At 48.3% G+C, this 16208-nt stretch overlaps 1 protein-coding gene across 8 annotated transcripts in view; it reads left to right on the forward strand.

Moving 5' to 3' along the window:
• Positions 1 to 16208, forward strand: part of DNAH7 (dynein axonemal heavy chain 7) — a 275290-nt gene that overhangs the window by 125906 nt on the left and 133176 nt on the right. For all 8 annotated transcript variants that reach the window (XM_050969448.1, XM_050969447.1, XM_050969454.1 and 5 more), the window contains exons 28-29: positions 12630 to 12728; positions 14977 to 15225. In XM_050969448.1, the coding sequence (XP_050825405.1) occupies positions 12630 to 12728; positions 14977 to 15225 (348 nt within the window). The remainder of the gene's footprint in view (positions 1 to 12629; positions 12729 to 14976; positions 15226 to 16208) is intronic.

Raw genomic sequence — 16208 nt, forward strand, 5'->3', positions numbered from 1 at the left:
CACCGCTCCCTCTCCCCGATATCGAGAAAGCCTAAGACTCCTGCTGCTTCCCTGCCATCTGCACCGCAGCCAGAGAGCTCGTCTAAGTCAGATCGCTCGACACCGACACCTGCCGCGGCACCAACGACGTCGGCACCGTCGATTCCGGTCTCACAAGGGCTGTCGAGTCCAGTGCCTGTCAGCTCCACGGCGCGAGCCATGGTTGAGCTTACTATTCCATCCACGCCGGAGACATTCTCAACGGCGAGGGATCTGATTGCCATGACAGAGTCGATGCTGCCTCAACTCCCGGCACCGCCGGTGCGGGTACTAAAGGCTATCGGCAAGCCTGCCTTGATAAGACCATCCTCTGTTGGCACAGCAGAGCGGCATCGTTCACGATCACGGTCCCGCAGACGTTCTAGATCCCGTTGGCGCTCCCGCTCCCGACACCACTCGCAGTCCCGGCACTGTTCTCCTCCTCGGTACCGGTTGCACTCGTGTTACCATTCAGTATCCCATTCGCCGGCCCGCTACTCTCGGCACTGCTCCAGCTCCCGGCACCGCTTCAGGCACCGTGACTCCCATAGCCGCTCCCGACGTCAAGCCTCGAGATCTTGGTTGACCTCCTGGCACCTCTGCGGTCGCAGGTCCCGATCTCGTTCCCGGTACCGGTATGCCTCCCAGTACCGGTCCCCAGTGCTGAGTAGAGCAAGGTCTGCTAGAAACAGAGACTCTGCCCAGGGCTTTTCAGCCCCTCCATGGCTATCCAGACACGCATCAGTGTCGTCCCAAGCGGACAGCTCTTGTGCACAGGACTGCGATTCCGATGTGCCCACCAGAGTCTTCCAAGAGACCCAGGCCCAGGACCAAGGCCCCCAACAGTGGTCTTTCTGGACACCTTGGGCGTACCACCAGGCCCAAGGCATACCAGTAGTTCCGTCCCACGCTGTCCCATCAGAGCACTGAGTGCCAGAGGTGACAGTTAGCTGTCCTCTTCCGACTGCTACGGAAGAAGCCCCAGTTCACCCACTGGACTCCCAGGTTCCACTGGAGCAGGAGGTCGCCCAAGAGCAAGAGGCCCCACAGGATCCCTCATCCCCAGCATCTCCTCTTCCTCTTCTCCAGATAAGGCAGTGGCAGGAACATCCTCCTCGGGCCCTCCTCCAATCGACCTGAGAGCCCATCAGGACCTCCTGAGGAGGGTAGCACTCAATATGAACCTCCAAGTGGAGGAGGTCCCGGAGCTAGAGGACCCGGTAGTGGACATTCTGTCGGCAAGTTCCCCCACCAGAGTGGCCCTACCGTTTATTCAGACCATCCAGGCCAATGCCGATACTATATGGCAGTCTCCAGCCTCTATCCCTCCTGCAGCCAGGGGAGCTGAGCGTAAATACATGGTGCCTTCTAGAGGGTACGAGTACTTGTATGTCCATCCTCCTCCCTGCTCACTAGTCGTCCAATCTGTTAATGAGAGAGAACGCCATGGCCAGCAGGCATCAGCCCCGAAATCAAAGGAGGCTAGGTGAATGGACTTACTCGGCTGCAGAGTATACTCGGCAGGTGCCCTACAGCTCCGGGTAGCAAATCAACAAGCTCTACTTAGCCGCTATAATTATAACACCTGGGCGGTGGTGGGCTAGTTTACGGAGCTACTCCCTCAAGACTCCCGCCAAGAGTTCACTTCCCTTTTGGAAGAAAGGAAAAAGGTGGCCAGAACTTCCCTCCAGGCCTAATTGGATGCAGCCAACTCAGGAGCCAGGACTCTGGCCTCGGGTGTTGCCATGAGGCACATCTCATGGCTTCAGGTTTCAAGCCTCCCACTGGAGCTGCAGTATACCATTCAGGACTTGCCATTTGATGGTAAAGGTCTCTTCTCAGAAAAGACTGACCCCAGGCTGCAAAGCCTGAAGGACAACAGGGTCATAATGCGCTCTCTCGGCATGCATACGCCGGTGACCCAACGTAGGCCTTTCCGTCCCCAGCCTCACCGCCCATACTCTGCGCCTAGACAAAGACAGGACTTTGGCAGGCGGCGTGGCCTAGGTGGTCGTAGATGACAGTCAGGACCCCAAGGGGGCCAAAATCAAGGTCCCTTGAAACCACCAGCCGGACCAAAGACGAACTTTTGAAGGTGCGCCCGAGAGTGGCGTACTAGTTACAGGCCAGGATCCTTTTCCTCCCTTCTCCAACCATCTCTCCTACTTCCTCCCAGCGTGGTCCCAGTTAACTTCAGATCACTGGGTCCTACGCATGGTGGAGTATGGGTACCACCTCCAATTTATTTCAACCCCACCCTCCCACCCTTCAACCCCATCCCTCTTCAGGGATCCCTCTCACAAGCAATTCCTCTCGCAAGAGGTGTGGACACTCCTTGCCATGGGAGCTATAGAGGAGGTACCAAAGGACAAAAGGGGCAAGGGATTTTACTCCCGTTATTTCCTAATCCCCAAGTCGAAGGGAGGTCTCCGACCTATCCTAGACCTGCGAGGACTCAACCAGTTTATGACAAAGTTGAAGTTCCGCGTGGTATCCCTGGGAACCATTATCCCGTCCTTGGATCCTAGACACTGGTATACCGCCCTCAATATGAAGGACGCATACTTTCACATCGCCATTTTTCCTCCACACAGGAGGTATCTCCGCTTCGTAGCCAACCGTCAGCACTTCCAGTTTACGGTCCTGCCGTTTGGCCTTTCTGCAGCCCCAAAGGTGTTTACAAAGGGTATGGCCGTAGTCGCCGCCTATCTCCGCCGACGTCAGATACACATTTTTCCGTATCTGGACGATTGGCTCATCCGAGGGGCCTCCGAGACACAAGTCACCCAGCATGTGGGCATCGTCAAGGACCTATTCACACGTCTAGGCCTGATGATCAATATAGAAAAATCCACTCTGGTTCCCACGCAGAGGTTAGACTTCATAGGAGCTATCCTGGACTCCAATCTAGCCAGGGCCTGCTCACTGCAGCTGCAGTTTCAGGCGATGGCAACAATCATCCGAGGTCTACAGAATTTCCTGACGACCTCGGCTTGCACTTGTCTCGGTCTCCTGGGTCACATGGCTGCCTGCACGTTCGTAACCAAATACGCCAGATTCTGCCTCCGTCCTCTCCAAGCTTGGCTCAACTCGGTATAACCGCCTGGGCAGGGACCCAATAGACATGATAGTCACCATTCCCCCGAGCACCCTAGGCTCCCTAGACTGGTGGCTGATTCCCTCCCTGGTGTGTAAGGGCTGCCGTTCCATCCGCCGCAGTCCTCAATGTCCCTGACGACGGATGCGGCATCTCTCGGCTGGGGTGCTCACCTTGGACACCTTCGTACTCAAGGCCTCTGGTCATCTCTGGAGCTGGCATTACACATAAATGTCCGAGAACTGAGAGCAGTCCACCTGGCGTGCCAGGAGTTCCAGCAACATTTACAAGGCCGTTGTGTCTCAGTGTTTACAGACAACACAAAGGCCATGTACTACATAAACAAGCATGATCCTCCCCCCTTTGTCAGGAGGCCATCCAACTCTGGGACTTTTGCATAGCCCACTCGATAGCCCTGGTAACGTCCTTTCTCCAGGGGTTCGGAACACTCTGGCGGATCGACTCAGCAGGTCCTTCCTGTCTCACGAATGGTCGATCCGCCCGGACGTTATTCATTCTGTTTTCCAGAAGTGGGAATTTCTCCACATAGACCTGTTCGCTTCCCGCGCGAACAGGAAATGCCAGATGTTCTGCTCCTTCCAAGGTCTCTCCCCGGGATCGATCTCAGACGCTTTCCTGATGCCATGGAAGAGCCAGCTGCTTTATGCCTTCCCACCGTTCCTGCTGGTTCATAAAGTTCTGCTAAAACTCCGCAGGGACAGCGCGCGCCTAATCATGATCGCTCCAGCATGGCCCAGGCAGCACTGGTACACCACGTTGCTCGACCTGTCGATAGCTAACCCAATTACCCTGCCACTCCATCCAGACCTCATAATTAGGACCATGGCAAACTTCGCCATCCAGACCTGCAGGCCCTTCACCTCAGAGCGTGGCTGCTGCGTGGCTAAACCAGTCAGAGTTACGTTGCTGTGCATCAGTACGACAAGTTCTCCTGGGTAGCAGGAAACCTTCCACCCGGTCAACATATCTGGCCAAGTGGAAGCGTTTCTCCTACTGGTGCGAAACGCATAATCTTACTCCCACTGAGGTCTCGATTCCCTCTATTTTGGAATACCTCTGGTCTCTCAAACAGCAGGGCGTAGCAGTATCATCACTGAGGGTACACTTGGCAGACATCTCTACCTTCCACCCAGGGGAAGATGGCCATTCCGTGTTCTCACACCCTATTGTTTTGAGGTTCCTCAAGGGCTTGGAGCGCTTATACCCCCAAGTACGCCTCCCTGACCTGACCTGGGACCTCAACCAGGTTTTAACCAGGCTTATGTCTCCCCCATTCGAGCCGTTAGCAACCTGTTTGCTACTCTACCTGTCTTGGAAGACAGCTTTCCTCGTAGCCATTACATTGGCCAGACGAGTCTCCGAGCTTAGGGCTCTTACGGTGGATCTGCCATACACTGTGTTCCACAGGGACAAGGTGCAGTTGCGGCCACACCCAGCATTCCTCCCTAAGGTGGTTTCGACCTTTCATGTTAACCAGGACATCTTTCTCCCGGTCTCCTTCCCGAAGCCACACTCAACGTGACGGGAGCAACAGTTGCACTCCCCAGACGTCCGTAGAGCACTCACATTTTATATTGAGCGGACAAAACCCTTTCATAAAGCGCCCCAATTCTTTGTCACGATAGCAGACCGAATGAAAGGCCTACCTGTTTCCTCTCAGAGGATCTCATCTTGGGTGACGGCGTGCATCCGCACTTGTTATGATTTGGCTCATATTTCCCCACGCCACATCACCGCTCATTCTACCAGGGCTCAGGCTTCATCTGCTGCCTTCCTGGCTCATGTACCTATCCAGGAGATATGTTGCGCAGCTACCTGGTCTTCGGTCCACACCTTTGCTTCACGTTATGCTCTGGTTCAACAGTCCAGAGATGATGCAGCCTTTGGCTCAGCAGTTTTGCATTCTGCAACATCTCACTCTGACCCCACCGACTAGGTAAGGCTTGGGAATCACCTAATTGGAATCGATATGAGCAAACACTCGAAGAAGAAAAGACGATTACTCACTTTTGTAACTGTTGTTCTTCGAGATGTGTTGCTCATATCCATTCCAAACCTGCCCTGCTTCCCCACTGTCAGAGTAGCCGACAAGAAGGAACTGAGGGGCGGTTGGGTCGGCAGGGGTATATATCCGACCTCATAGCGGCGCCACTCCAGGGGGTGCCCAACTGACCCACCGAGTGTTGCTAGGGTAAAAATCTTCCGGCGAACATGCACGCAGCGCGCGCACGCCTAATTGGAATGGATATGAGCAACACATCTCGAAGAACAACAGTTACAAAGGTGGTAACCGTCTTTTCACACTGTTCCGTACATATTCAAATAGATATTTAGGGTTTTATGCATATGAGTCCTGTTAATATCAATCATATAAATACCTAAAATGCTGTGTGACTCTGAAAATTTAGGGGTGAGAGCATATACTTCAGGGCACAATTTAACTTGCTGTGATCATTCCAGGGGCTAATCACTTTTTGATGTGCATGTACAGCTCTCATAACTAATGGGAATTGCATATTGATTGAAAGCAAAATACACTCCTCTGTAACTATAGTCAGGCTTTGTCTATGGCTGTGCTAGCTGCTATCCTTACAAATTTCATGGACTTTTGTCCATGTACAATGAACTTGTCCCATGACAGCAATTCAGGGTGTACTAGGTCAGTCCACTTTTGGCTGGTTCTTTTACTTCCTATGCATGCAGGAGACTCTAACCAATTTTACACTGACTTGGTGAGGTATTGGGGAGTGAGACTTTATTCTATTCTATTCTATTTTATTCAATGCTATGTAGTTTCTTATCCTGCCCAGCTTGCCATAGTGTCTAAGCACCTTCCAGTAGTGCATTAAGCAATGTGACTAACATCTACCACATGTGGGTTTGATCTCACTCTCATCCTCGTTCCAAGGGGAGAGCTGTGTGTGCAGTGTAGAGTTTTGTTCTTCTTTGAGTGCTTGCTTATCTCCACTCTACATTAGACATGTGTGTGCTGCATGCACTGTTGCAGGAGATTTTTCCCTGAGTGCTGCCTGTCGTGCTGGCTCTAGCGTCCTCTAGAACCACGTGCTCATACACCATTATAAGGAATGTCCCTGGTCTCGCACTCTCTCAGTTCCTTCTTACTGCCTGTGATGGTTAATGGAACAACCCCCCTTGCTTTGGCCAGGCTTCTTCTCAGTGATTTTTGGACTCTGTTTCTTAGCTTTTGTTTTAAACATAGTTTTAGTATATATAGATATTGTAGTTAGTTGTAGTGTAAATAGTTATTGTATATAGTTAGTCCCTATCATTGAAGGACTCTCTTTGCCCCAGGGGCCAGTATGCCCCAGTCCCTGGTTTCAAAACTTGTGCCTTCTGTGGCAAACCTATGCCCATGAGCGACCCACACTCCAGTTGCTAGAAGTGCTTGAGAGAAACTCATATGAGGGACAAGTGCCAGATCTGTCATAAGGACTTTAAATCCTATACTAAAAAAGATAGAGAGTTATGGCTCAAGGCTATCCTAATGGAGGCCGCTCTCAGACCAGACTCAGAGCAAAGCCACTCCGATTCTGCACTGAGCACTTCAGCTTTGGTGTGAAGTGCTCCTCTGGCACCGCAGTCTTCCCAGCACCATTCACCATCTCCAGTGCCAAGGAAAAAGCACAAGAAGTACTGCACAGACAGAGGGCGCTCGATAGTACAGCAAAAGGACAAGCATGGGGAAGGCAGCACAGTGTGACCCACGCCGGGCCAGTCCACCACCCCCGGTCTCATGGTGGCACTGTTGACTCCGCCCAGAGCATGAGTTCGGTGCAGAACCCTCCACTGACACCTGGAAGCCACCACGGTACCAGCGGCTTGATTATCCCTTCAACCCCAAAGGCCTTCACAGTGGCCAGGGACTTACTGTCACTCCTGGTCTCCCCGAATCTGATGGGACAGTCACTGGCTCCAGTGACAGAAAAAGGAGGGAGCAGGGAGTTCTTTCCTGGCACCAGGCCCACTGGCACCTTCTAGAGCTAACTGGCCCTGATCCCATTGTTGTCATGACCGTCTCTAGTCTTCCCCCCTGGACTCTTGATACCGTAGGGAGGCAGCGAGGGGTATTCTTCCACTGTGGTCAGCAAGGGAGGATTCCTTGGTGGTGTCAGAAGGGAATCCCTACGTGCCACCTAAGGGTCAAATTTGGTACCCAACCCACATGCTACCAGACTTCAGTGCAGTTCCACCTGCCAGCACCTGGCCAGCCTGGGAGGAGCCTATGCAATGGTCATACTGGAACCCTTAGGGTTTTTCCCCAATACCAGGTCCTCCCTCCCACTGCTCCTACTAGGTGGCTTTGGAGAGGCAGGCTACCGGTCCTTTCTGCTCGGCACCAGACCCCAAGTCCAGTAATGACATTCAGGATGTGTCTTCTTTGGATGTCATTGGGGCTGAGGAAGAGGAAGGAGCCCCTCATCTGGTGCAAGCCTCCTCTGCAGATGAGGCCATCTCAGAGCCCAGTAGCTCGCTTCTGCAGGGCATATCAGGACCTCCTGAAGCAGGTAGCAGCTAACCTGGGGCTGGAAATTGAGGAGCTTAAGGAAATCTCCCACAGCCTGCTCGAAATTCTGGCTTTAGCAACTCCCTCCAAAGTGGTCTTTTCCATTAATCACACTGTAATGGGTCCACTCAAGGCCCTCTGGCAAATTCCTTCCTTGCCCCAACCTCAAAGAGGGCAGAAAAGAAATATTATGTGCCAGCAAGTGGATTCAAGTACCTGTACTCTCACCTTCCCCCAGGGTCCCTCATTGTGTCAGAAGCCAACGAGTGGAACAGGCAAGGCCAGATGGGAGCTACCCCCAAACAAAAAGACAAAAAAAGATGGGAGAAAGGTTTATTCAGTGGGTAACCTTTAACTGTGCATCTCCAACCACTAAGCTTTGCTGGGGAGATATGATTGCAATCTGTGGGATTCCTTGTCCTAGTTCAAAGACTCTGCCTCAAGATTCAAGGCAGGAATTCTCTGCCTTGTTGGAGGTGGGTAAGAATGTGGCCAGGACCTTTCTACAGGTGGCTCTGGATGCCTCAAATGTGGCAGCGAGGACAAAGGCCTCTGCTGTCACTATGAGGCGTTGTTCTTGGCTCCAGTCCTTGGGACTTCCTTCCAAGGTTCAACTGTCCATTCAGGACCTCCCCTTTGAAGGCTCCTCACTATTTTTGGAGCAGACAAACACAAGGCTTCATGGCTTCAAGGACTCCAGAGTCACCCTCAGGTCTCTGAGCCTCTACTCTCCCTCTGCTTCCAGGAAGCAGTTCAGGCCTCAACAGCAACCTCATTTCTTGGCACTACCTCTGAGACAGAGCCCTAAAAAAGAAAAGAGAGAGGTTATAAGTGGTGCCAACCACTCCCATCCACTTCAGCCTCCCAGCTGGGGTCTCAGAGATGCTCTGGGGGGTCCAAGCAGGCCTTTTGAAGGTGCACCAGAGGGCACTATAACAGTTCCCACTTCAGATCCTGCCTCCTCTTTATTTTTGGACTGTCTGTCCCATTTCAGCCCGACATGGTCCCATATAACATTGGACCACTGGGTACTAAGTACAGTGACAATGGGCTACACCCTTTCTCTTACCTCCCATCCCCGTCCCTCTTCAGGGACTCTTCTCACGAGCAACTCCTCTCCCAGAGATGCAATCCCTCCTAAGCATGGGAACTGTGGAGGAGATTCCTTAAGACTTGAAATGGAAGGGGTTCTACTCCTGATATTTCCTAATCCCAAAGGGGGCCTCCAGCCCATTCTGAACCTGCATTGCGTCAACAGATATCTCAAGAAACTGAGGTTCTACATGGTCTCCCTGGATCCAAGGGACTGGTACACTGTTCTTGACTTAAAGGACTTTCATATTACTATCTTTTGTGGCCACAGAAGATTTCTTGTAAATCAGTGCCACTACCAGTTTACTGCTTTTCCCTTTGGCCTGTCTGCAGCCCCTTGGGTTTTTAGGAAGTGTATGGTGGTAGTAGCTGCCTTCTTCAGACGGTGAGGACTCCATGTCTACCCATACCATGACAACTAGCTGGTCAAAGATCTGTCAGAGACTCACATGCAGAACAGCATCAGCACGGTCCACCTTATGGGCACTGGGCCTGTTGATAAATGAGCAAAAGTCGACTCTTTTTCTGGTTCAGATAATAGAATTTATTGAGGCAGTGCTTAGCCCAACCCAGGCCAGAGCCTTCCTTCCAGTGGCTTGATCCCAGACTATGTTGGACCTGGTATCCAAGTCAAGGTATACCCAGTTACAACTGCCCAAGTGTGCCTTAATCTTCTGGGGCACATGGCCACGTGGTTGGGCATGCAAGGCTGCATCTCAGGCCTCTACAGACGTGGCTAGCATCAGTATACTCCCTGAACAGACACCACCTGGACTCGGTGCTCACTGTTCCTCCCTTGGTCCTCTCCTCCCTGGAGTGGTGGAAGGACCCAAGGCTGATAATAATGGGATACCTTTTGTCGACCCTCAGCTGTCAGTGTCCCTGGTCTTGGATGCCTCAGACCTAGGCGGGAGAGTCCACCTCGACTGCCTCAGGACTCAGGGCCTATGATCCCAAGAAGAACTATCTCTGTACATAAATATCAGGGAACTCAGGGCTGTATGCTTAGCCTGCCAAGTATTCCTCTCCTGGGTCTCAGGCAGAGTAGTGCAAGTTCAGACAGACAATACTTCAGCCATGTTATAGATCAACAAACAGGGAAGTGGTCGATCCTCTGCCTTGTGTCAGAAGGCCCTCTGTCTGTGCATTCTGTCCAGCTGAAGGTGTCACATCTTTTGGGAACCTGAAATGCACTGGGGATCACCTCAGCAGATCCTTTTTCTCTTACCACAAGTGGTCCCATCACCTTGATATTGCCAGGTTCATCTTCCAAAGATGGGGGTCACCCAGGTAGACATCTTCGCCACCAAGCAGAACAGGAAGTGCCATCAGTTTTGCTTACTGTGTGGGCACAGTCTAGGCTCCCTCTCTGACGCCTTCCTGCTTCCGTGGTCACGGCCCCTGCTTTTCCCTCAGTCCCTTTGTTTCACAAGGTCCTGAAAATTAAGTGGGACAAGGTGAGACTTATTCTTGTAGCCCTAGCATGGCCATACCAACACTGGTTTAGCGTGCTACTGAGTCTATCTGTAGTATTCCCCATTCTGCTCCTGATCCATCTGGACCTGATCTCACAAGACCCAACCAGTTGCTCCACCTGAACCTCACCTCCGTTCACTTAATGGCATGGATGTTACATGGCTGAACCCAGGGAAGCAGGCCTGTTTAGAAAAAGTTCAACAGGTCTTACTAGTTGGCAGGAAACAGTCTATTAGGGTTACCTACCTGGCCAAATGGAAACACTTCTCAATATGGGTGTCTCAAGGGTCTAGAGAGATTCTGTCCTCAGGTTCATGAGCTGATCCCTCTATGGGACTTAAACCTGGTCCTGTCAAATTTTACAATCCCTCTGTTCAAGCTGCTAGCATCATGCCCTTTTCTAGTTCCGTCTTAGAAGATTGCCTTTGTGATGGTGCTCACCTCAGCCAATAGAGTCTCTGAAATCAGGGCCTTTACGTTAGAACCACTGTACACAATATTCTTCAAGGACAAGGTCCAACTATGCCCCCACCTGGCCTTCTTGCCAAAGATGGTTTCACGGTTCCATAGCAACCAGTCTATTTTCCTCCCAGTCTTCTTCCTGAAGCCTCAAAGGAACTCTGAAGAGCGGTGGCTTCATTCTTTGGATGTTAGGCATGCCCGTGCCTTCTATATTGGGAGGACTAAACCCTTTTGCAAATCCACACAACTCTTTGAAACAGTAGCAGAAAGGATTAAGAGGCTTCTGGTGTCAGCGTGGAGGATCTCGTTCTGGATAACTGCCTGTATTTGGGCTTGCTACGAGCAGGCAAATGCTCTGTTGCCAACCATCCTAAGTGCTCAGTCCACGAGAGCTCAAGCCTCTTCAGCAGCATTCCTCATGCAAATGCCAATCCAAAACATTTGCAGGGCTGCAAGTTGGTCATCGGTGCATACCTTTGCATCCCATTACGCCATCACCCAACAGGTTCGAGATAACACAAGATTCAGAAGAGCAGTGTTGGAGTCAGCATGTCCATGAACTCCAAGCCCACCTCCTGCGGTACTGCTTGTGAGTCACCTAACATGGAATGGACACGAGCAAGCATTCAAAGAAGAAAAAATGGTTACTAACCTTCCATTACTATTGTTCTTCAAAATGTGTCCATTCCATGACCCACCCTCTAGCCCTCTGTCAGAGTTGTCTGGCAAGAAGGAACTGAGAGAGTGCATGGCCCTCAGCACCCCTTCTACCAGTACATGAGCACGTGGCTCCAGAGGGTGCTAAAGCTGACCCGAGAGATACCACTGAGGGAAATATCTCCAGCAGTAGTGCACGCAGTGCGCACACACCTAATGTGGAATAGACATGAGTAACACATCTCGAAGAACAACAGTTATGGAACGTTAGTAACTGGGTTTTTTTTTGTGCAAATGTGGGTTTGGTTTGTACGGTGCATGAATGCATAAATTTTGCAGGCATAACTTAGGTGTCCATGTTTGTAAATCTGACTCTTTATATTTAGACTTACTCAGTAACAGGCTTACCTTTTTTAATCTGCTATCTGTATATCCTAATACACAAGAAAAAATAGTAAATAAATATGTCGTGGTTCAAAAGAGAAGTACATACATATTCACTCTAGATTTTTTTATAGCTTGATAGAGCTCTTTAAAGCAGTGGTTCCCAAACTTGTTCCGCCACTTGTGCATGGAAAGTCCCTGACGGGCCAGGCCAGTTTTTTACCTGCCGCATCCGCAGGTTTGGCTGATCGTGACTCCCACTGGCCGTGATTCGCTGCTCCAGGCCAATGGGAGCTGCTGGAAGCGGCGGCCAGTATGTCCCTTGGCCCATGCCACTTCCAGCAGCTCCATTGATCTGGAGCAGCGAACCGCGGCCAATGGGAGCCAAGATCGGCAGAACCTGCGGATGCGGCAGGTAAACAAACCGGCCCGGCCTGCCAGGGGCTTTCCCTGGACAAGCAGCTGAACAAGTTTGGGAACTGCTGCTTTAAAGTAAAGGCTTATAAGAATGTCCACTGCATTGAATGCTTTAACTTTACCTGATAGTATGGTAAGTTACCCATCTTTGGAGGTAGTTGACACATAGCCCAGAATGCATTTTGCAATACAGAATGTCAAAGTCAAATTCATATCATCACCTCTCAACAGAATGTTAATATGAAAGTGGTCTGGCAGCCAGTTCCCAAACAATAAGATCAGTGTTAGGTTGTAAAGACTTCATGTAAGTTTATAAACCTACAGCTGGAACATATGGTATTGTCAGTGGACCTGAAACCTGTCATGAATAAATACAAAGATGTACAACAGGAATCAACCTGTAAAACAAGCATCTATTTTCTGAAACCATAAAAATAAATGAAGAACATATTTGCATCAGTGTAATTTCTTTTTTTTTAGCTGAAATATCCGTCAGAGAATGAAGAAATTTTGCTACTAAGATCCATTATAGATGTAAACCTGCCTAAGTTTTTGTCCCATGATTTACCACTTTTTGAGGTAAGAAGTTAAAGTAGTTTTAGTAATGCGATAAGATTTTTATAGATACTCATTGATGTGATTAGCATAAAGCAAGGATGTCAAACAAATGGTCCAAGGAATACTTTAATCTTACCTATAAGCAATTTAAAATTTAGTCTTAACAGTTTCCCCCCAGGCAATGCATTTAGTCCTCTTTCTAGGAAATGCTGCTTCTGGTTTTAATAGTTTAGATTAATGTAAATTACCAACACAATTTTCCAACTAAAAATGATAACATAATAATACATTATAATGCCTTCTATTCGAGGATTTCAAAGCACTTTACAAACAATCATATAAGATAGGTAAGTAATAGTATTCCCATTTTTAGATGAGGAAATTTATTGTTTCACCCAAGATTTTAGTGTAATGAATAGAGAAAAGAGTCAAATAGATTCAGTGGCCCAGATTCTCTCCTGCCCTGAGATGCAGGACTAGGTTGGGGGACATAGCAAGTTAGCTGTAACCTTCTCAGGGTGGAGCTATTGTGCCCCTGTGTCTTAGTGGCTGTTCTAATTTACGCAGTCTGTCTGTGGTCCCTATGGGATCACACAAGATGAATATTAGTGGAGTGCACAAGCATGTTTGTCTCTATTTGTGATGCGACTACACATGCCCCTACACCAGTATTGGGAGGCAGTTGGTGCAGGAGCAGGCTGCAATTATACCAGACTAGAGCTCCCCTGGCTAAAAGAGGAAAAGAGAATCTGAGCTAATGTGTGGTGCTAAAGTGGGAGTGTGCACACACAGACATGGATATTTGTATGCGATTATCCAAAATACAGATGCAAATATAATTTTATCTGTTTGTGATAGGTGTATGTGTCATTTTGTAAGTGCATAGGTTGCATTATGTGGGTGCATTTTCAAACTTTGGCCCATAGCACTTACTTTTGTATTATTTTAGAATTAATTAAAAAGACAGGAAAGTTTTCAGGGTAGGGAATTCATGGAGGTATGAAAGTGTGACAGAGCCATCTCTTAGGAATTTGGGGGCAACACTGGTAAACTGAGGCACAGAGAATATATATTTTTTCTTCATCTTTAGTTATCTAAATTATAAAATCCAGTGGCATAGTACTATAATATACAATGAGAAGGCAAGCAGAACACTTTGGTTCTGATGATCAGGAGAGCAAGCAAAGAGATAGATGACTAATGGAGTCGGAATGTGGGGAAGTACATTTCAAAGAGGAGGAGCTATTCACCTTGGGGGAAGCTTGATATCTCAAATTGTTCTCTTTGTAGGGAGTGTGATTGTCTTTAAGTGAGAAAGCTTTCATCTTCTCCCCCAAGATTCTGCTGTGCTCAAGTGAGGAGGGAAAACTGGTCACTGTCAGTCCCTGAAACCAGGTATCTGCTACAGCAGATGCTGGTAGCACAGGCTACTGTATATTTATATTATTTATCAGGTCAGGATGATATCTTTGTTTGTACCCTGACATCAGTGACTAACAGTGTTCTTGGACATGGTGAAAGAGAGAGGCCACAATAGCTCCTTTTCTAAAATCATTAATAGTGAGTTTTTAAATTGTGACTGGGTATAACATAAGAAGATTGTCATTTCTGAAATAGTGGGTTGGATTCTCTATAGATGTAATTTCACTAAACTTTGTAAATTGACATTGTAGGAATGAAATTATTGCCTGCAGTATCTGTTTTTTCTTTGTCTCTTAAATATGTTCAACATCATTCTTGTTTTGCTTCAGTACTGTGAAGTACTAGAAGTAAAAATGTAGGATCTGCACTTTTACATTAAAATGATTGTTTAAATAATTCTCCACTTACTATGAGGTATTGAGAAAGAAACATAACTGCTTTCTCAACCTTCAAACTGTATATCATACCAACTAGTTTAAGCCTGCTCTGATAAAAGCTAATGTTTATCAGAGAGAAATATATGATCTCATAGATCCAGTTTCCTTTCTGTTGACACTGTTAAATATGTGATGTGGCATGCATGCAATATATAGTAGTAATGAGTTAGAACATCAAACCATTGGTCACGTATATTTTGGAACTGCATCTTCTTCACATAATCAAATATTTTTACTCATTCAGTTGTTAGCAATGAATTGCACAATTAACACTACTGTATCTAGGTATTGTGATTGAGTCAAAGAGTATAAGTACATATTTATCTGTTTAGAGTCACAGGATAAAGGGAGTGCATCCTGAATGTCTATAAAGATAAGTTAAACACACATTGTAATTCATTCTCTGGCAGGGCATTACTTCAGATTTGTTTCCTGGTGTGAAGCTGCCAAAACCGGATTACAATGACTTACTAGAAGCAATCAAAATGAACTGTGAAGCTATGAATTTGCAAATGACCGACATGTTTGCTGAGAAGATCCTACAGATATTTGAAATGATGATTGTGCGTCATGGTTTTATGATAGTGGGAGAACCATTTGGGGGAAAAACATGTGCCTATCGAGTTTTGGCAGCAGCTTTGGGTGACTTATGTGAAAAGGTAACTAAATATTTTGCCAGATATTTTTGATCAAAACAGTTTTCAAAGTAAGCAAATGCTATAGCATATTCAGTACTTACACAGGAAAGTGTTTGGTAGAACAGATGTACTTGTAAACTTGCAGTAAGGTAGTGACACAATACCCACAGGAGGGGAGATGTGGAAGGAAAATTCCATGTCCTTGCCTACATGGAGTTTCCTCCAATTTGTTCCTGCAGGTTGGGTGAAGAAAGAATTGACCTCTTAGGAAAAACCAGGAGTCCAATAACACATCTGTATGGAAGCCCTGTGCCTGTATGGAAGCCACTGGCTTCCTGGCAATGTGGTTCCAATAGACACACATTGTCAAGGATTCCTCATCTGGGAGGCAGCTTCTTTCCTCATTCATCACAAATGGGTAATGCCTCTCATATGTGGAATACAGAGGTACTCCATTGTTGTTACTGGAAGGATCAAGGACTAAGTCCACCCTTCAACTCTGGCACCAGAATATCTGCTTCCAGTGGTGGAACAAATGAGCACTTCAGTTTCTCCCAACTACTTTGTTTTGTAACTTTAATTTTTATTTGCTCTTATATTGGAGCAATTTTGTTTCTTGTTATAGCTTTTCTCTCCTCTTTTGATGTGAGCAATCACCTGAGCACCAAGGCTCTAATACTTTGGTTTCTCTGACACAGCACTTCTTGAGCGGGCTCCCTCTGCCTGCCACCCCAAGCAGCAGAGGAGCCCTGCAAGCATTGAGCAACATCCAACAGATGCCACAGGCAACTTTTTAGGAGCTTCAGAAGGTGAGCTAGGTCCAGCACCTGTGAGCTGCAGACCCTTGCTCTGCCAGGGCATGGGGCTTAGAGTCAGAAAGGCATGCCAGGGCTTTGACCCCCATCTGAAGCTATGATTCTCCCATGGGAATGCTAGACCAGGAACAAGAGGGTTCTCCTCTCCTTGGGAATGCCTTACAGCCTGCTCAGAGGTAAGTCTTGCAA

Source organism: Gopherus flavomarginatus, chromosome 10 (assembly GCF_025201925.1).
Source record: "Gopherus flavomarginatus isolate rGopFla2 chromosome 10, rGopFla2.mat.asm, whole genome shotgun sequence".
In the NCBI taxonomy this organism is placed as follows: Eukaryota; Metazoa; Chordata; order Testudines; family Testudinidae; genus Gopherus; species Gopherus flavomarginatus.